At 36.1% G+C, this 22,402-nt stretch overlaps 1 protein-coding gene across 5 annotated transcripts in view; it reads left to right on the top strand.

Moving 5' to 3' along the window:
• TINAG (tubulointerstitial nephritis antigen) overlaps positions 1–13,765 on the top strand; it is a 75,435-nt gene extending 61,670 nt beyond the window's left edge. For all 5 annotated transcript variants that reach the window (XM_016185314.2, XM_016185317.2, XM_060190014.1 and 2 more), the window contains 2 exons: positions 8,433–8,478; positions 13,258–13,765. In XM_016185314.2, the coding sequence (XP_016040800.2) occupies positions 8,433–8,478; positions 13,258–13,392 (181 nt within the window). In that variant the 3' untranslated portion in view covers positions 13,393–13,765. The remainder of the gene's footprint in view (positions 1–8,432; positions 8,479–13,257) is intronic.
• Positions 13,766–22,402: the final 8,637 nt, after the last annotated feature.

Raw genomic sequence — 22,402 nt, 5'->3', positions numbered from 1 at the left:
AAACAGTATTGAAAGAAGTAATGACAGACAATTCATCTTGTAAATATATGACGTAAACTTATGGTAATTGTACTACAAAGATATTTTCATTAAAGATAAACTTTTTGTCTTATTTTTTGCCAATGCCTTATTATGCCTATGCAAGTTCACTTCTCCTAGATCAAATTTTCCTTTCAGTTGAAGAGAGAGAGTTAGAAAAAGAGAGAGATTACAGCATCAGAGCTCCCTCCAGTGTCATTTAACTTCCTATGTGGTGTCAGGATTTGAACCTAAGCTATGCATATGGAAACATATATACCTTCCCTGGTGAGCTCTTTCTAACCCTCATTATAAAAGTATTTTTTTCTTCTCTTCTTTCTCTTAAAAGAAAAGAGAAGAGGGTAGTGTGGGGTGTAGCTTCTTACAATAGTGTTAATAATGCTATCTTTTCATTAGATTAATTTATTCTTTTTTATTTATTAGTGATTTAATAATGATTAACATGATTGTAAGATGATAGGAGTACAGTTCCGTACAGTTCCCACCACCAGAGTTACATGTCCCATCCCCTCCATTGGAAGGTTCCCTATTCTTTCTCCTTCTGGGAGTGTAGACCAAAATTATTTATGGGGTACAGAAGGTAGAAGTTCTGACATCTGTGATTGTTTCACCACTAGTCATGGGCTTTGGCAGGTTGATCCATACCTGCAGCCTGTGTCTATCTTTCCCTAGTTGGTTAGTGCTTTGGAGAGGTGAGGTTCCTGGACACATTGATGAGGTTGTCTGCTCAGGGAAGTCAGGATAAAATCATAGTTGCATCTGCAACTTGGTGGCTGAAAGGTGGTAAAGGGACAAATTATTTAATAATCAGGAACCAAAAAATAGGAATAGAGAAAATGAGATTAGGGCTCTTCACATGGGAAAAAGCTAGAAAGTCTATTTTAGGTATGTTTAAAGGGGCCCATGATTTTAGTAATTTTTGCCTGAACCTGATAGCTAGCATGCAGGTGAACTAAAAGTACTGCCTGGGAAGATGGTGTCAGAGTTGAGAATAGGACTAGAAAGCTGGGTTAGGGCAGAGAGTAGCTCCCAAATATGAGGAAAGTATATAAATACTATTAACTGTTAACTCCATCAATCTGACCTAGGGCATATTCCATATAACATACTAAATAGTTGTCAGTCAAATATTTATGCTTTTGGTAAAGCTTCTGGTCAATAACAAACTACTAGCATTCTTGTTGGGGGTGGGTATCACAAGCTATATGTGGGTTTTTTATTGTGCTGGCACTAATACTCCTACCTTTTGAATTGTTCAGTATTCAACTGCATGCCAGTAAGATGTTTCAGAAAGTTTAAACATGTCTGTCTTGCAATCGACATGGGACAATTACAGCAAAATGAATTTTGCAGATGGAGAATGAGTACTACTTGTGATACTAAGTGACAACCTTGGTTTATTTTGTCCTCAAAATAAATGCATTATATATTGTTCTTTCCCAGATCCACTGCTACTATAAGCATATTTGTTACATTTATAAAATGCCAGCAGTTGAATCTAATGAATGCAACCCTGATTGAATTATTAGTCTGATTAGTTTCCGTCCTTCAATTTCACACTCTTTCATTTTGTTTCATTTCATTTTATTCTCCGTTGTCATTTTCATCTATCTGTGATTGTTTACAGCTCTCCTCCAGGTTATATGTATATGTATATGTATATGTATATGTATATGTATATGTATATGTAGTAGTTCCTAGCATTAACATTAATTCAAGCTATTCTCTTAAGTATGTCATTACTAACAGTTGGCTTTATCTTCAGGTTATCCAAGGAAAATTCCTTTTTTTCTTTTTTTTAAAAATATTCATTTATTCCCTTTAGTTGCCCTTATAGTATTATTGTTGTAGTTATTATTGTTGTTGTTGTTGATGTATTCGTTGTTGGACAGGACAAGGTCAATTCTTTTCTCCCTCATCACAGTTGTAAATGATCTCCCAACCCAATTTCTGACTTCTTCCAATCATTCTCTTTATTACTACTTAGATGGTATATTACTTTAGACATTTACCATATATTTGTGATATGTTACTTAGTACCTTTTGGTATAAGTCATCTTACAAATGAAGCAAATAAATTTGACTGAAGTCAGTTTAATTAGAAAGGGCATATGGTCTTCACTAATCACTCTACCATTAGCAGAGATAGATAATAAGGTAATGAACCTGATTATTCCATAAAACTTTATTTGCCAAAATAGGCAGTGGGCCAGATTTAACTCATGAGTTCAGTAGGTTTATCACTGGGATTTTCTATAATCTGAGTCTCCTAGTGTTAAATTTTTTGTGCAGATAAAATGTCATTTCTATTTGTATCTTCAGAGCACATAGGTTTTTATCTCAAAGTATATCATCATTAGTATTCCCTTGTTAATTGTTATTGATTATGGATTGTTTTGATCTTGTGTATTCAAATCCCCGTGCATTTTAGGTGATTGTGGACATCTTAACATATATTTTGCTAATGGACTAAATACAGATAGATAGTTCTCTCAGTTCCACTATAGATTTTTTAAAATTGCTACCAGAGTTATCACTGGTGCTCAGTGCTTGCCCGCATGATGAATCTACCTTTCCTATTGTCCATTTTTTTTAACTTTTTTTTTCTAATAAAGACAGAGACAAATTGATAGGGAACATGGATATAAAAACACAGAGAGACACCTACAGCACATCAACTTTCCCGCCAAAGATATTTGAACCAGTCTTCGAACCTGAGACCCGGAAAATAGTAATGTGTGCACTGGGTGCAATGGCACCTAATCCACACAAAAGACTATTTTGACTGGAATATAAATTGGAAGGAATCTTCTCACAGATGTCCTCTATTCATTTTTTCATTGGTCAAAATATATGTGATATGATATTTTTTATTTATGTATTTTTTTGGAATGTTAGGCTGTAGTAGGTTAAGAAATATGGTAGGCAATAAATAGTCTTGGTTGGATGATTAATACTAAGAACATACATATATATGTAGCATTTATTTTCCTTTCCTTTCTTTCTTTCATTCCCTTCTTTTTTTTCTTTCTTCCCTTTATTCTTTCCTTCCTTCCTTCCTTCCTTCCTTCCTTTCTTCCTTCCTTTCTTCTTTCCTGTCTTCCTGCCTTCTTTCCTTTCTCCTTCCTCCTTTGTTGTTTTAACCAACATTGTTCAGTTCTGGCATATTGTTGTGCAGAGTGCTAGACCTAGAACCTTAGAACCTCAGACAATCTTTTGTGTAAAACAAAAGATTCCTTCCATTTAGCAATTCTCCCCTTCTCAGTCCACCCACATAGCATTTTCATATAAAATGGTAATTTTTAAATCTTCATTTGCTCGTCCAATAAAAAATAACTAATTACGATGATTAGCTTTCATGCTAAAATGTGAACTTCCTTGACAACATGTTTTTTAAAAGAATCTAATCTTGGATTCAGTAAACTTACATTTTGCTTAACTAAAGAAGTTAGTAGTAGAGAATGACTTCATTTTATTTTGCTTACCTACAGAGTCCATATTTGTTCATCTTTGAGCAAGCATGATTATTCTCTGATAGCTCCCTATCATATTCAGCACTGCCACATTTACCAGACATAAACATTTTTTGAATGAAGGGACTAAATACTTATGATTGAACATTCATAAGATAAAAAATGTATGTCTTTGTTTTATTCTTATTGTAGATATTTTCAACTTTTTGTGTAAGGGGAACAGAGAATTTGTCTGAAATCTCATCCTCAAAAGCAAAATTTTTAATCTAGAGTAGTCATATCGTTGCTATAAATTGAGATTTGTCTGGTGGTTTTGCAATACTTGTATCTTATCTGATTTTCATTTCCTTAATAAAAAAAAAGTCGGTCTTTCTTATCACGCTTTATGTATTTGTTTCCTGTTTTCCTACAAAATTTCCGGTTCAAGTAGGCTATACTACATAAAACTTCTTTACATGTCTGTCTAGAAATTTTAAAAATAATCTGTCTGGATCTATATCTACTAATATGCTATCAGTCTGCTCAGAAGATATGAATTTGACTCTTTTTTAATATCTGATTTACTTCTTTATTTTATTTTATTTTATTATTTTTTTTATTTAAGAAAGGATTAATTAACAAAACCATAAGGTAGGAGGGGTATAACTCCACACAATTCCCGCCACCCAATCTCCATAACCCACCCCCTCCCCTGATAGCTTTCCCATTCTCTATCCCTCTGGGAGCATGGACCCAGGGTCATTGAGGGTTGCAGAAGGTAGAAGGTCTGGCTTCTGTAATTGCTTCCCCACTGAACATGGGCGTTGACTGGTCGGACCATACTGCCAGTCTGCCTCTCTCTTTCCCTAGTAGGGTGTGTCTCTGGGGAAGCTGAGCTCCAGGATGGATCAAAGACCTAGATGTCAGACCAGAAACAATCAAATACTTAGAGGAAAACATTGGTAAAACACTTTCCCACCTACACCTCAAGGACATCTTTGATGAATCAAACCCAATTGCAAGGAAGACTAAAGCAGAAACAAACCAATGGGACTACATCAAATTGAAAAGCTTCTGCACATCCAAAGAAACTATTAAACAAACAGAGAGACCCCTCACAGAATGGGAGAAGATCTTCACATGCCAGACATCAGACAAGAAACTAATCACCAAAATATATAAAGAGCTCAGCAAACTTAGCACCAAAAAAGCAAATGACCCCATCCAAAAATGCGCAGAGGATATGAACAAAACATTCACCTCAGAGGAGATCCAAAAGGCTAACAAACATATGAAAAACTGCTCTAGGTCACTGATTGTCAGAGAAATGCAAATTAAGACAACACTAAGATACCACCTCACTCCTGTAAGAATGGCATACATCAAAAAGGACAGCAGCAACAAATGCTGGAGAGGTTGTGGGGACAGAGGAACCCTTTTACATTGCTGGTGGGAATGTAAATTGGTACAGCCTCTGTGGAGAGCAGTCTGGAAAACTCTCAGAAGGCTAGACATGGACCTTCCATATGATCCAGAATTTGACTCTTTAGGGAAAGTTTATTGGGTTTATCCTGTGACCTTAGAAGTAACGAATCATCAGAAGTCTCACAACATTTTGATCTAGATGATTCTTCTACAATATAATATGTCTACTATCAAACATGCCAGTGCATTTATTTCTCCTTTCAGCTACATATTATTATATGGGTGTGACACATACTTTAAGGAGCTTGATTCCTAAACAAATACAATCTTGACATAAGTGAGATACTAATTATTATCAAGAAGAACTTCTCAGGAGGAGGGTAGATAGCATAATGGTTATGTAAACAGACTTTCCTGCCTTAGGTTTAAGCCCCTGCACCACCATAAGCCAGAGCTGAACATTGCTTTGGTAATAAATAAATAAACAAACAAATAAATAAATAAAAATTAAAAAGAAGACTTTTTCACTATGCTGGTGAATATTTCTTTCATAATTCATTTTAATAACAGCATTCTCTGGTTCTTACAATGACAGGTTTACTTGTCAGAAACTTTGAAAAGTTGTGAGTTTAAAACTTAAGATGCTGAACTGCTATTGGTAAAAAGAACTTAAAAGATGAAGCAACTGAGTAATTACAGTCTCAGGCAGTGATAAATCAACTTGATTGTCAGAAATACATCTTAGTGTGATGTGAAGTACATCTCTAGTGATGTCACGTTTGATATAACACTCACTCAACATGAAATTCCTGGAGTTAGTTTTAATTTTTTTTCTTACTTGTTTCTGTCAATATGAATTAGACAACAAATACTATCACTTTTTCTCCCCAAGAATTAGTTCTTGAAATGTACCCATTCATTTATTTCCGATGACAGTATACTAAAGTTGAATACTCCCATCAAATATTTATTGAGGGTTGATTATGTGCAGTTACAATTTTAGGTGTTGGAGATGCAGCCATTAAACTAATATAAAATATCTGTTTTATAAGGCTTACATTATTTTTCAGAATTTTCTTAATTTTTGCATTAGCTATAATATTCATCTTATGCTTCCAACCACTCCCATCAGGATATTTTAACTTCCTTTTATATCACTTGCTCACTTGTAGGTGGAACATAAGAAACAAACAAACAAACAAACAAAAATGGGAAGCAGAGGGTGAAAAGTGAACTAAGTATTGTAACAAAGCAAAAGATTGTGGGAGAGTGGGAAGTAGGGGTGGGGTGGGTATCAAGGGCGTTGAAGACCCAGTGCAGGATGGTGAAGAACGACTTCAGTTATTGGTTGGAGTGGTATGCATATTTTCTGTTTTGGGGAGATGAGAAATTGTACCTATGTGTAACATTTTATTTCCCCAAAAAATAATTGAATAAAAAGAAGAGAGCTACATGAAAGAGAAAAATGACTGTTGTTATATTTAGAACAAATCTGAATGCTATAAAGATCATGTCCTCAGAGTTTTCTAGAAATCCTCAGCTATTTGTTATTGCAGCAATTAATAATCAATATATACATATGAAGTATATAGATACTAAATAATAGAAAGTGTTCTTGCTTAGCTCCAGTTGACTTTCATTCAAGTTTCAATAGAAGTTTTAATTACATGAATCTGCTATGATACCAGTGAGAAATCACCTGGGGCAAAGTGACTTTTCCCAGTCTTTCAGAGCATGGATATTTTGAAAAGAACCAATAGTTCTATTTTTCTATAATGCCCCATTGTGACTCTACAGGATATTTCATTACCAATTAGGCACTGTCTAAGAAGACAGAGAAGGATTAAAAAAGCTGAAGGTCCCAGTGCAAAAGGTAGATTCTGTGTTGGATGGGTATTTCTTGTTTTTTCGTGGGGGCGGGGGGGGGAGGCAGTGACAAAGGAACTGTACAATTGCTTCTCTTGTGAGATATGAATGCTTCCTTCCATATTAATTTGGCATGGAAGTTAACACTCCTTTGTTTATTATTTTCTTTCATATGCATTCTAGTCTCTGAAATATCAGATTCACAGCTTTACTTACAAATTAAAAACTTGATTTGTTTCTCTGGTGACTTTGGCTATATATATCCAAAGTATAATATATAGAATGAGTACTGGCATTCACCCTAGATTAAGTATAAAATATATTATGAGTACTGGCATTCACCATAGGTTAAGATTGATTGATAATATATATTTTAAAGTTATAATACACAATGACTAAAAATAAATTTGTGTCAATTCCAAAATAACTGATTAGATTGGCCAGACAAAAATGACTGATGCTTACTATGCTGTTCTAAAATTATTTGGATAATGATAACAACATATATGGTACATATGAGAAACATAGACAATTCAACAAACTCAAGGGAATAGGTTTTTTTTCTTTAATATCTCCAAACAAAAACCGCTTCTTTCACTTTTACTTGGTAATACTAAAACAAAAAAAATGCAACTGTGTGTTTAATAAATACCTTTCCTCCTTTGTAAAGATAGTGTGTTTTACTTAGAGTTAGATTGCCCCCTGTGGCAGTGATATTATGTGTAGTTATTTTGCTAAATTTATGTACTTGTGGCTCTTCCTACCCCAAAACAGAGTTTCAGTCCCTAGAGGTGTCCAAATTATATGTCCTAATATATGCAATATTTATTTCACAGATTTTTTTTTTTTTTGCCTCCAAGGTTATGTCTGGGGCTCAGTGTCTGCACCAGGAAGCCCCTGCTCCTGAAGGCTATTTTTTTCCTTTTTTGTTGCTGTTGTTGTTCTTGGATAGGACAGAGAGAAATTGAGAGAAAAGGGGAAGATAGAGAGGGAGAGAGAAAGACACCTCCAGACCTGCTTCACCGTTTTGAAGTGACCCCTCTGCAGGTGGAGAGCTGGAAGCTTGAACTAGGATCTTTGCTCTGGTCTTTGCACTAAGCCCGGCCCCCACAGGGTATTTTTCTGATATATCTTTACAATCCCCTCTATTAAACATTATTTATCTTCTTATGTACCATCTCCAGGCATTGGAGCAAAATAAGTTCAAAAGATTTTGCATTTTTCCAAGACACTTTTATGTGTAGTCTTAGAACTTTTTCACTCATGCCATTTAAGGTAGTTATTGGAGATTAATGTAAAGAGATGAGTACTATATGTATTTTAAAGTCCCTCTACTCCATTTCCCCTGGGACTTACATTCTTTGGTTAATGCATTTAATTCCAAATCATTCATATATATATATATATACATACATGTATATATATATATATATATGAACTAGTAAAGTAATAATTAATTCTATGGTAAATGAAAATAGAAATATACAAGAAAAGTTCTTTTCATCGGTGATGGAATTTTCATAGTAAAGCAAAATGAAGTCAAAAGAAAAATTTTAAAAAGCACATAATACTGATAGTATGTTGCACTTTATCAAGAGGGAGATAGACGTTTTCCTCATTCCAGTAGTCTCACATTTTTAATATTTGTAGATGGGGCACATTGAGAGGAGCACAAGGGCAGAAAGAAAAATTTTGGGTACGTAAATTTGTCCACGTTAATTCCTGTTGTCAAGTGAGTATTACAGAATTGTCTTTGCCTTTGTTTATTTAGTTATAACCTAAATCACTGCAATACTTTTTCTCATATCAGTATTTTCTCCATTAATTAAAAAATTAATTTGAATCATTTATTTTAGTAAAAGTCCTCAACTTTTCTCAACTCCTTTTATTTCAAGCTGTAAACAAAAATGCAGATTTTTTCTTAATTAAAATGAATACAATAAATTTTTGTACTATTAACATCTTAAAATGCTTATACTTGTATCTCAGTCAGCACTACATTTAAAGGGCTTGTACTCATTAGATCTATTTTCAGTAGATGCTTGTATAGACACAACTTCCCCATTGTATGGTCAGTCCTTGTATTTATCATATATATGTATATATATACGTATATATATATATTTCAATAGAATGATGTTTCTTTATATTTGAATCTTTCAATTTTATTAGTAAAATAATACTTGAAGTAACTAATATTTGAAGGTACTAAATGTTAAGAGTTAAAGTTCATATGTGCATGATGATATATTATTTGAATACCTATAATCCAGTTTCTTTGTAGGCTTTAAATAATTTACTTAAATAGTAACTCCGTCTCATAATAAGATAGTATTTAGAGAGGGGCCAGGCAATGGTTCACTGGTTAAGCACACACATTATAGTGTATAAGGACCAGGGTTCAAAACCCTGGTCCCCACCTGCAAGGGGAAAGCATCATCAGTAGTGAAGCAGGGCTGCAGGTTTCTTTCTGTCTCTTTTCCTATCTCCTCCTCTTTTCTCAATTTCTCCCTGGCTTTATCCAATAATACATAAATAAAAAATATGTGCGTATTTTTTAAAGACTGTATTTAGAGAAACAGCAACGAAGATAGAATGAAAGAAACAACAAAAGAAAAGCAAAAATTAATGGTGGAGAAAGTAGATATACAATGCAGAATAGCAGTAAAGTATAGTTGATTCTTTGAAAAAATCAGTTTTCTAAGAAAACCCAGAGGGATAGAGAATGGGAAAGCTATCAGGGGAGGGGATGGGATATGGAGACCAGGTGGTGGGAATTGTGTGGAGTTGTACCCCTCCTATCCTCTGGTTTTGTTAATGTCTCCTTTCTTAAATAAATAATTAAAAAAAAGAAAACTCATAAAAGAGAAAAATAGTTGTCGTGGAAATGAAATAAAAGAGGGAGTCCGGCGGTAGCGCAGCAGGTTAAGCACACCGGGCGCAAAGCTCAAGGACCCGCAGGCATAAAGATACCCCTTCCAGCCCCTGGCCCCCCAACTACAGGGGAGTCACTTCACAGGCAGTAAAGCAGGTCGGCAGGTGTCTATCTTTCACTCCTCCTCTGTCTTCCCTCCTCTCTCCATTTCTGTGTGTTCTATCCAAAAAATAAAAAGGCATTGGCATAGTTTCAGTAGATATTATACAGATATAGTAAGCTTAGTGAAAAATATGTGCTAAAACACTTTAAACTATAGCAGATATGATTTAAACATATTTATACACGAAATAGATATATTTCTAGGGAAAAACTCATCAAAACTCGGGAAATATGAGATTAAAAATATTTAAAGCCATTATATGATTTGAAAAGCTGTGCTTATTTTTAAAAAATTCTCTAAAAGGGGGGGAAAAACAGGTTCAAAAAGATCCACTGTTAAATTCCTACAAATATTTAAGGAACAAATAGAATAAATTTTATGGCAAACCCTTTTAACGAATAGAGAGAAATCAACAATTACTAGATTATTTTAAATTTGGTGTTGAATGCCACATCAAAACTTGGAAATGGTAATACAAGAAAGATAATTATATGCCAAAAATCTCTCATGAATATAAAAAATGTTTATAAAATATAATCAAGAAATATATTCAAAATGCTACTTTATCATGAGCAAGGAGTATTTATTCTAGCAATAATAAATAGGTTTTATTTTTCTAGTAAATAAGGAAAAAAAAGAAACAGTGCTGCACTGAATAGTCATAAACATTCTCTTTATATTTTTACCCCTGGATCTTTAGGATAGCTTCTAGTAGTGGACTTGGTGGGCCAAAGTGTGAATGCATCTACTTAATTCCAATGCTAAGCTATTACGATTTTAGTATTACTAATATTACTATTACTAATACTATTACTATTACTGTGGTCTCTGGGGTTATCATTGGGGCTTGATGCCTGCACTATGAATCCACTGCTCCTGGAGGCCATTTCCCCAATTTTTTTTTTTTGCCTTTGTTATTGCTGAATAGGACAGAGAGAAATGGAGAGAGGAGGGGAAGAGGGGGGAGAGAATGATAGACACCTGCGAACCTGCTTCACCACTTGTGAAGCGGACCCACCCCCCTACCCCTCCACCCCCGCGGGTCTTTAAGCTTCACACTATGTGCACTTACCTGCTGCCTGTACCCTTTTCTGTTTGTTTTGAAGTAAGTTTTAATACCTAAAGTCAGGGCTGGGCAGGGGAAATAGCATAATAGTTATGTAAAAAAAAAATTTCTTGCCTGAGGCCACATAGACCCAGGTTCAATTCCCCCATACTAACACAAGCCAGTTCTAGCAATGCTAAAAGTCAGGGCTGACAAAATAGCTTACCTGGACATTGTGCTGCATTATTATATATGTGATCTAGATTCAGTAGGATCCCCATTCACTTGAGGAAGCTTTGGTGCTGTGGTTTCATTTGTTCTCTCTCACTCTGCTTCTCTTTGTCTCTGTGTCTGTCTCTCTTTTTTAAACATTTTCACCAGGGTTATACCTAGGGCTGAGTGCCAACACTATGAATCCACCACCACTCCTGGAAGCCATTGTTTCCTTTTTTTCTTTCTAATTTTTATTTGCTAGGATAGAGAAACATTGAGAAGGGAGGAAGAGGTAGAAAGACACCTAGAAACCTGCTTCACTGTTCATGAAGCTTTCCCCTCCACAAGTAAGTACTGTGGGCTCAAACTCAGGTCCTTGGACATGGTAATGTGTGCACTTAAAAAAGCATGCTACCACCCCAGCCTACTTCTTCCTATCTCTGTCTTAAAGTGAAACTTGGGTCATAGAAGTAATTAATACAAAAGTCAGAAATTTGAGGCCAGGTAATGGTTCACCAGGTTGACTGCACATGTTACAATGCACAAGAACCCAGATTTGAGCCCTGGGTGCCCACATACAGAAGGAAAGCTTTGCCAGGGGTGAGGCAGTGTTACATGTGTCTCCTTTTCTCTCCCTCTCTATCACCTCCTTCCCTCTTAATTTCTGGCTGTCTTTATGCAAAAAAAGTTATAAATTTAGTTCATCAGGTTATCAAAGTAAAGTAAGGAAAAAGTTTCATAAATATCTATGTTGATATAAAATATACATTCATCAATTTCAGCATCTAGATTAGCTTTCCATTATTACTCAGCATTTTGCAGCTTAAAATCAAATACCTTTATATTTTCAAGCTTTCATGGATGAATGGTCTAATCAACTAAGCCAGGTCTTAGGTCTGCTATGGTCTCTCAAGAATTCAGTTACAGAACAAATATTACAAATTTTATTTGCTAATTTCAAATTATACTACAGGTCTGTCATAATCAAAATTGCATGATGCTAGAACAAAACATACACTCATATCAGATGAAGAGAATTAAGAGCCCAGAAATAAGTCTTTACATATAAAGATAGTTCATTTATGACAATGGATCCCATAACATTACATGAAGAATGGAGTCTTTCCAACAAATGGTTTTCGGAAAATTGAATGGCAATGTTCTAAAGGATGAAATAAAACCAATACATGTCACTATGAACAAAAGTTAAGTTAAAATGGATTGAAGAGTTGGATATTTCCAGTTGCACTGGAAATCAAAATACACAGAAGAAAATACTGGCATTACACTCTACAAGGCTTGCTTTGGAAATGTCTTTGGAGACACAAGTCCAACAGCAAGGAAAACAGAAAAAGAAGTCTGAGGGCAAGTGGTGACTCACCAGGTAGAGCATACATATTACTGCATGCAAAGACTCCAGTGCCTACCTGCAGAGATAGAGGGAGGAAAGATTCACTATCAGAGTAGAACAGCACTGCATTGTTTCCACTTCTCTCTGTCTTGCTGTCTCTCTTTCTCTCCCTCCCCTTCCCTGTTTCTTACCCTTAACCAATAAAAGAGAGAAAGAGAGAGAGAACACACACAGGAAAAATAAATTACTGTTGGGACTTGTGGAATCGTTGTACAGGCACTAGACCCCGGAAGTAATCCTGGGAGCAAATAAATAAAACAAAATATTTTCTATTGTTTTATATTCTTATCTCCCCTCCCTTGATTATGTCACTCAATTTATTATAAGCTTTTTAGCTGGTCTGTTTATCTTTTTTGTCTGCTCTCTTAAAGCAATCTTTTTCACTTCATACTAGAAAAGTCAGCATATAACTTTGTTCTGTAGGATTTGAGCTTCAACAATAGCACTGTTAGACATAAGTATTTAGCAAAAATATGTATATAACTATTGATATGTGTTGATATACACATGTAAATTTATCTATATTGCTCTTCTGATATTAACCCAACATCTTGCCTTTATTGTCATCATTATTGCCTCAGTATTTATGTGATGTTTATTGTCACTTTTAAAATTTTTTATCTAGATCACATTTAGGTTTCCAATAATTATGCTCTGTAGTAAGCAAAAACCAGTTAAAGCTAAATTTGAGTTCTATGCATATTACAGGCAATAGTAAAACATATCCAAGTATAATATTCAGTATTTTTATTTATATTTTTCCTACAGATTGCTGCCAATTCCTGGGGAAAGGCATGGGGAGAGAATGGCTATTTCAGGATTCTTCGAGGAGTGAATGAGTCTGACATTGAAAAGCTAATTATAGCAGCTTGGGGCCATCTGACAAGTTCAGATGAACCATAACACACCATTAAATTTCTAGAAGGCCATCCACTTAAGTAACCTCTTAAATTGAAATTAAGCAATGTGAAGTTCTCTGTGCTAATGAAATCTTCAACTCTTCATCTGGTTATTATATTGTGATTATTTTGTTTGTTTCCTTTGTTTTACCTCAGACTACATGTTTCTGTTTCATTTATAGTACAGTGTATATCAAACCTCCCAGAGTGGTCTGGGAGGTGGTGCAGTGGGCAAAGCATTGGGTACTCTACCGTGAGAACTTAAGGTTGATTCCCAGCATCACATATTCCAGAATAATACTCTGGTCATTTTCTCTGTCTCTTAATAAACACATTAAACCTTAACAGAATCTAATACAAAGCAACAGAATGGTTAAGTGTCTTAGTTTTTTTTCTATCATTTTTATTTTTATCTCATGACAATTATCTTTTTCACTATGGTAGTTCACCACTAGGTTTTTTTATATATTTATTTATTCCCTTTGGTTGCCCTTGTTGTGTTATTATTGACGCCATTGTTGTTGGATAGAACAGAGAGAAATGGAGAGAAGAGGGGAAGAAAAGAGAGGGGGAGAGAAAGATAGACACCTGCACACCTGCCTCACCGCTTCTCAAACCGGGATCCTTATGTCGTTCCTTGCACTTCGCGCCACGTGCACTTAACCTGCTGTGCTACCATCCGACTCTCACAGTTCACCACTAGTTTACCACAAAAATTTATGTTATGACATGCCATGGCTTCTCTTTTATACTAATGAGGGCTGAATATATATATATATATTATATATATATATTATAATATATATATATTACTACTCCTTTCATTATGCTGATATTTGTTTCTCTTTCTTTTCCTAAACATGAGTTACACATATGTATAAACTTGACAAACATCCCTTCTCTAATTTTGTAAGCCAGTACACTGTCAAGATTATTAACATCTACAAATACATTGCCTTTTTTTTTGGTTGTTGCTGGGGTTTCAGCATTCTAAGATGACTTTTTCAGGGAAGAAACAAAGAGAAGGAAAAACAACATTATGCTGAGACTTCCTCCAGCATGGTACAGACCAGGTTAGAACCTGAATCGTGAGGCACACTATCCAGGTGGGCTATCTTGTTGACCTATTGAAGTATTGTATTTTTTATTTATGTATTTATTTATTGGATATATACAGATAGAACTCTAGAGGAAATGGGGAGATATAGAGGAAGAGAGACAAACATATACTTGCAGCACAGCTTCACCACTTGTAAAGGACTGGGGACTTGAACCCTGATCTTTGTTCACTGTAATATGTGCATTCAACCAACTGCTCCACCACCCGGTTCTAGTTACTCCTGAAAAAAGCAACATGATGCCATCATTCAGAAAGAATAAATACTCTTTTATCACAACCATTTTGTAGTTTACTGCTTGATATAAAAAAAATTGTATAAAGGCACTAATTTATATATAATTTTTACTTTAGTTCTCTATAGTTAGAGAAACAAAAAGTAAGTAGTATTATCATAATGGTTGTAAAAGGATATAATATTTTACTAATTAATGAGCATCTTAAATTACAAACTAATAAATGAAGAAGCTAAGCTGAGTTGTAAGTGAACATGACCAATAGTGGGATATCCCATTTAACTTCTGGCCACTGCCAGTTTGAAGGTGCTCTGATTAGATAATCCAGACATGCTGAAAAAGTGTTATGAAGCAGAACACATCAAGGTTAAGTGTTGCTGCAAATGTTGTTTTCTCCATTAATCACTGCAATATTATCAATAGAAATATCTATTCCTTTGGTTCTCCTCAAGAAAATATAAATGAGGGTGTTTCACTTTGTTGTAGTTGGCTGATATTCTCACAGAGGAGTGAGATACTTTTGAATTATTTTTGTTTTAGTTCCTCAAGAAGCAGCTCCTGTGGCCCAGGAGCCCAGGATACAGTGTGTGAAGTGTAAGACCTGCAAGGTCTTAAACTTGATCTTAGCACTAAATAGTCCAGAGTTGATTTCTCTCTCTCTCTCTCATAAAAGACATATTTATGGCCCAGATTATGAGTCACTCAATAAAACCTATATTACCATTCATGAGGACTTGGGTTCAAGCCCCATATCCCTTCTCCATTTCTCTCTCTCCTATCCAATATCAACAACATCAGTAACAACAACAGTTCTAACTACAACAACAATAAAAAGGGGGGGGCAAATAAAAAACATATTGCATGTTATTCTAAAACAATGATAACACACAAGTTTGCAAATATTTTATTGACCAAAGTGTTCCTTACCACCCTTTAAAATGAAAGTTACCAAGCCATGGAAAATATATTCTTTAACTAATTTAGATGCCTGTTCTCCAATGCTGATTTTACCAATATCACAAAAGCTGAATCAAGTTCCTCTTACTCCAAATAGTATAAGCTTATTGGAAAGAACAACATCATTTTTTGCTATTTCATAACAAGCAACCATTTAAAAGATATTTATAGTGGTCCGGGAGGTGGCGCAGTGGATAAAGCAATGGATTCTTAAGCATGAGGTTCTAAGTTAAATCCCCAGCAGCACATGTACCAGAGTGATGTCTGGTCCTTTCTCATCTCCTATCTTTCTCATAAATAAATAAATACATTCTTTTAAAAAATATGTATACGTACACCATTATGTACATATCATTTTTTTTTTCAGCATGCTAATGTATATATATATATTTTTTTTATTTAAATTTTTAATTTAAGAAAGGATTAGTGAACAAAAGCATAAGGTAGGAGGGGTACAACTCCACACAATTCCCACCACCCAATCCCCATAACCCACCCTCTCCCATGATAGCCTTCCCATTCTCTAGCCCTCTGGGAGCATGGACCCAGGGTCGTTGAGGGTTGCAGAAGGTAGAGGGTCTGGCTTCTGTAATTGCTTCCCCGCTGAACATGGGCGTTGACTGGTCGGTCCATACTCCCAGTCTGCCTCTCTCTTTCCCTAGTAAGGTGTGTCTCTGGGGAAGCTGAGCTCCAGGACACATTGGTGGGGTCCTCAATCCAGGGAAGCCTAGCCAGCATCCTGGTGGCATCTGGAACCTGGTGATTGAAAAGAGAGTCAACATACAAAGCCAAACAATTTGTTGAGCAAACATGGATCCCAAGATTGGAATAGTGGAGAGGAAGTGTTGGGAGGTACTCACTGCAAACTCTAGTGTAATCCTGCTTTCAGGTATATATTTTGCAGTAGTTTATGGATACGTGTGCGCATACGCTCTCTCTCACAGAAACTGGTGTATGTCTAGGTTATGGGACTTTGTTAGAAAGTGAACTACCTGAGATGAAATTAGAGTGTACTATAAAAGGAAAGGTCTCACCCGAGTAATGAAGCTGAAGGATTGTCATTCCACACGTGAAGTCTCTGGATACACTCTGAGGTGAAGCATGTTGAGATGGCAATCGTTGCTTTGGTTAGGTTGTGATCGGCGGATGCAATATTATTTGGTATGGATTGGGAGAAGCATACGGGAAAGTGAGCCCTATCCATGGGTGCCAGGACTGGGGGAAGTAGGGGCTCTATAGTGAAGATGTGAGGTTCCTGCTGTCTTAGGGTTCAAAAAGACAATCAATAGTTAATATTATCATCACATTATTTGTTAATTGGGTTAACTTTGAAAAGTCCCTTTGTTATGGTTTGCTGGACAGTACCCAGTATCTTGTATATAGCTGTGCTATTGGAAGCCTCCAATCTACTTGGTCTAGGCTTTTGAGAGAGTCCGCATATCAAATACGTAGCCTATCTATTAAAAAGATTCAGTTTGTCTCCTGAGAACCTTTGAGACATACAATTGATTTCCCCCTCTCATATTAATTAACTACTGATTTATATGTCTACATTTTGCTAGGAGTGTACATAAACACCATTCCCATCACCAAAGGACCGTGACCCATCCCTCCCACCCATTCCCACCCCCCACTGGCCCAGAAAGCTACATGTCTACCCCTCACCACTGGGTTTTTTCTTTGGTGCCCTACTTACAATTTGATCAGGTCCTGCTTTTAGTTTCCCTTTCAGATCTTCTAAGTCAGCTTCTGTTGATGAGTGGGATCATCCCATACTCATCTTTAACTTTCTGACTCAGTTCACTTAACATAATTCCTTCTAGCTCTGTCCAAGATGGGTCAGAGAAGGTGGGTTCATTGTTCTTGATAGCTGCATAGTATTCCATTGTGTATATATACCACAGCTTTCTCAGCCATTCATCTGTTGTTGGGCACCTGGGTTGCTTCCAGGTTTTAGCTATTATGAATTGTGCTGCTATGAACATAGGAGTACACACCTCTTTTTGGTTGGGTGTTATGGAGTCCTTGGGGTATAACCCCAGGAGAGGAATTATTGGGTCATATGGAAGGTCCATGTCTAGCCTTCTGAGGGTTTTCCAGACTGCTCTCCACAGAGGCTGTACCAATTTACATTCCCACCAGCAATGTAAAAGGGTTCCTCTGTCCCCACATCCTCTCCAGCATTTGTTGCTGCTGTCCTTTTTGATGTATGCCATTCTTACAGGAGTGAGGTGGTGTCTTAGTGTTGTCTTAATTTGCATTTCTCTGACAATCAGTGACCTAGAGCAGTTTTTCATATGTTTGTTAGCCTTTTGGATCTCCTCTGTGGTGAGTGTTTTGTTCATTTCCTCTGCCCATTTTTGGATGGGGTCATTTGCTTTTTTGCGGCTAAGTTTGCTGAGCTCTTTATATATTTTGGTGATTAGTTTCTTGTCTGATGTCTGGCATGTGAAGATCTTCTCCCATTCTGTGAGGGGTCTCTCTGTTTGTTTAATTGTTTCTTTGGATGTGCAGAAGCTTTTCAATTTGATGTAGTCCCATTGGTTTGTTTCTACTTTGGTCTTCCTTGCAATTGGGTTTGATTCATCAAAGATATCCTTGAGGTGTAGATGGGAAAGTGTTTTACCAATGTTTTCCTCTAAGTATTTGATTGTTTCTGGTCTGACATCTAGGTCTTTGATCCATTTGGAGTTGATTTTTGTTTCTGGTGAGATAAAGTGGTTCAATTTCATTCTTCTGCATGTTTCAACCCAGTTTTCCCAGCACCATTTATTAAAGAGAGCCTCCTTCTTCCATTTAATCCTTTGGGCCCCCTTATCAAAGATTAGATGCCCATAGGTGTTGAGATTTACTTCTGGGCTTTCAATTCTGTTCCACTGGTCTGTGTGCCTATTTTTGTTCCAGTACCATGCTGTTTTGATGATGATGGCTTTATAATATAGTTTAAGGTCTGGGAGTGTGATGCCTCCATTTCTGTTTCTTTTCCTTAGGATGGTTTTGGCAATTCTAGGTGTTTTCAGGTTCCAGATAAATGATTGTAGTGTTTGTTCTATTCTCTTAAAGAAGCTTGGTGGAACTTTGATGGGTATTGCATTAAATTTGTATATGGCTCTGGGGAGAATGTTCATTTTGATGATATTTATTCTTCCAATCCATGAGCATGGGATATCTTTCCATTTCTTGGTATCAGTTTCTATCTCCTTGAGTAGCGACTCATAGTTTTCAGCATACAAGTCTTTCACTTCTTTGGTCAACTTTATTCCTAGGTATTTGATTGATTTTGCTGAAACAGTGAATGGGAGTGATTTCTGGATGTCTTCTTCTTCAGATTTAGTGTTTGCATAAAGAAATGCCACTGATTTTTGTACATTGATTTTGTAGCCTGATACCTTGCTATATTGCCTAACAACTTCCAGTAATTTTCTACTGGATTCTTTAGGTCTTTCTATGTATACTATCATATCATCTGCAAATAGTGAGAGCTTGACTTCTTCCCTTCCAATCTGTATCCCTTTGATTTCTTTCTCTTGCCTGATTGCTATGGCAAGAACTTCCAATACTATGTTGAAGAGTAACGGTGACAGTGGGCAGCCCTGTCTAGTCCCTGATCTGAGGGGGAATGCTTTCAGCTTCTCTCCATTGAGTATGATGTTGGCTGTAGGTTTGCTATATATAGACTCCACTATCTTGAGGAATTTCCCATCTATTCCCATTTTTTGTAGAGTTTTGAGCATGAATGGGTGTTGGATTTTGTCAAAGGCTTTCTCTGCATCTATTGAGATAATCATGTGGTTTTTGGCTTTGCTTTTATTGATGTGATGAATGACATTGATTGATTTACGGATGTTGAACCAGCCTTGCATTCCTGGGATGAATCCCACTTGGTCATGATGAACAATCTTTTTGATGTGTTGCTGTATCCGGTTGGCCAAGATCTTGTTTAATATTTTGGCATCTATGTTCATCAGAGATATTGGTCTGTAGTTTTCCTTTTTTGTTCTGTCCCTATCAGCTTTTGGTATCAGGGTGATGTTGGCTTCATAAAAGGTGGAAGGGAGTATTCCTGTTTCTTCAATCTTATGGAATAGCTTAAGAAGTATGGGTATTAACTGTTTCCTGAAAGTTTTGTAGAATTCGTTTGTGAAGCCATCTGGTCCAGGACTTTTGTTGTTGGGGAGATTCTTAATAACGGTTTCAATTTCTTTGTCTGTGATTGGTGCATTTAGATTTTGTAGTTCTTCTTGGTTCAGTTTTGGAAGTGCATAGGTTTCTAGGAATTGTTCCATTTCTTCCAGATTCTCTAGCTTGGTGGCATATAGTTCTTTATAGAAGTTTCGCAGAATTCTCTGGATTTCTGTGGTGTCAGTTGTGATATCTCCTGTATCGTTGACAATTCTATTAATTTGAGTCTTCTCTCTTTTTTGTTTGGTGAATCTGGCTAGGGGTTTGTCAATTTTGTTTAATCTTTCAAAGAACCAACATTTGGCTTCATTGATCTTTTGTATGGTTCTTTTATTTTCGATGTTGTTTATTTCTGCTCTAACTTTAGTGATTTCTGTCCTTCTGGTTGCTTTAGGGTTCCTTTGTTCCTCTTCCTCTAAGTCCTTGAGGTGTGTAGTAAGTTCGTTCATTTGGGCTTCTTCTTGGTGTTTAATATGTGATTGTATAGCTATAAGTTTCCCTCTCAGTACTGCTTTAGCTGTGTCCCAAATATTTTGATAGGTTGTGTCTTCATTTTCATTAGTTTCCAGGAACATTTGAATTTCCTGTTTGAGTGAGTGTCTGACCCAGTGGTTCTTAAGGAGCATGTTGTTTAGTTTCCAAATTCTATGTCTTTTAATAATTTTCTGTTTGTTGTTAAAAGTTAGTTTTACTCCACTGTGGTCTGAGAAGATACTTGGGATGATTTCAATGCTCTTGAATTTATTGATGCTGTCTTTGTGACCTAACATGTGGTCTATCCTTGAGTATGTGTTGTGTGGATTTGAAAAGAAGGTGTATTCCAGTTTTTTGGGGTGGAGGAGTCTGAAAATGTCCAAGAGGTCTAGTCTGTCAATCTCTTCATTCAATTCTCTTATATCTTTATTGGTTCTCTTCTTTGTTGATCTGTCTAAGTGTGAGAGTGGGGTATTGAAGTCTCCCACTATTATTGTATTACTATTGATGTATTTTTGAAATTCTTTCAATAGGTGTTTAATGTATTTAGATGGTCCCTCGTTGGGTGCATAGATGTTAATAATTGTTAAGTCTTCTTGGCTGATTGATCCTCTTATCATTATGTAATGTCCTTGCCTATCTTTTATTACTTTATTTAATTTAAAATCTATCGTGTCTAAGATGAGAATGGCTGTTCCTGCCCTTTTTTGTGGACCGTTAGCCTGTATGATAGTTTTCCATCCTTTCACTTTAAGTCTGTGTTTATCTTGTTGTGACAAATGGGATTCTCGCAAGCAGCATATGGTTGGGTTATGTTTTCTGATCCATCCCCCCACCCTGTGCCTTTTGATGGGTGAGTTTAAGCCATTGACATTTATTGATATTATGGATTTAATGTATTGTAGTGCCATTGTTCTAAAAAACAATTTGTTTGCTCTGATATATTACAAGTATTATAGTGATGTTCTTGTTTATAAGAGGTCTTTTAATACCTCTTTCAGGGCCGGCTTGATGATAGTTGCCTCCTTTAACTGTTGTTTGTCTAAGAAGGTTTTGATCCCTCCATCTAGCTTGAATGAAAGTCTAGCAGGATATATAATCCTTGGTTGAAACCCTTTTTCATTCAGGGCTCGATAGATATCTTGCCACTCCCTTCTGGCTTTTAGAGTTTGAGTTGAAAAATCTGCAGAAAGTCTTATGGGTTTTCCCCTGTATGTGACTTTTTGTTTCTCTCTTGCAGCCTTTAGGATCCTTTCTTTATCCTTACTTCTTCTCATTGTGACTATGATGTGTCTTGGTGTTTTCAGGTCTGGGTTGATTCTGTTTGGTACTCTCTGGGCCTCTTGCACCTTGATATCCTTTCTGTTATTCAGGTCTGGGAAATTTTCTTGTATTATTTCCTCTAGGATGTTTGCTTCCCCTTCCTCTCTTTCTTCCTCTGGCAGGCCAATTATACGAATGTTACTTCTTTTGAGATCATCCCATATGTCTCTGTTGTTGTTTTCAGTGTCTCTCAATCTCTTTTTAAGCTCTTTCACCTCTTTCTTAGTTTTCTCTAACTCATCCTCTGTCTGACTAATTCTGTTTTCTGCTTCTGTTAGTCTGCTTTCCCTTGCCTCAGCTTCTTTCTTCATTACAGCTATTTCAGCTTTCAGTTCTCTAATTGTCTCAAGATAATCAGTATTTTCCTTGGGGGTCTCAACTGTTGTTTCCCTAATACTGCCATTTCTTTCCTCCAATGTTGTTTTCATTTCTGTGATTAATAAGTTTATTATTGCTTGCATACTTTTCTTATCTATGGTTACTTCTGACTGATTTGTGGTTTCTTCTGGGCTCTTGTCTTCATTCATTGGGGTAGCAGTTTTATTTGTTTTTAATCTACCCATTTTTTTTTTAATTTATGTGTTTCTCTCTTTTTTTTTTTTTTAATGTTCTGTTGTTCCTCAGTTGTTGTGTTTTGAGCACAAGTAACACTGTACTAAATACCTTTATGACAATTGCACTCACCAACCTCCGGAATAACCGTAGCAACTGAAGTAAGTATTGAA

Source organism: Erinaceus europaeus, chromosome 4 (assembly GCF_950295315.1).
Source record: "Erinaceus europaeus chromosome 4, mEriEur2.1, whole genome shotgun sequence".
NCBI lineage: Eukaryota > Metazoa > Chordata > Mammalia > Eulipotyphla > Erinaceidae > Erinaceus > Erinaceus europaeus.
Note: the sequence above shows the minus strand (reverse complement) of the source record. Positions and strands in the feature narration are given on the sequence as shown.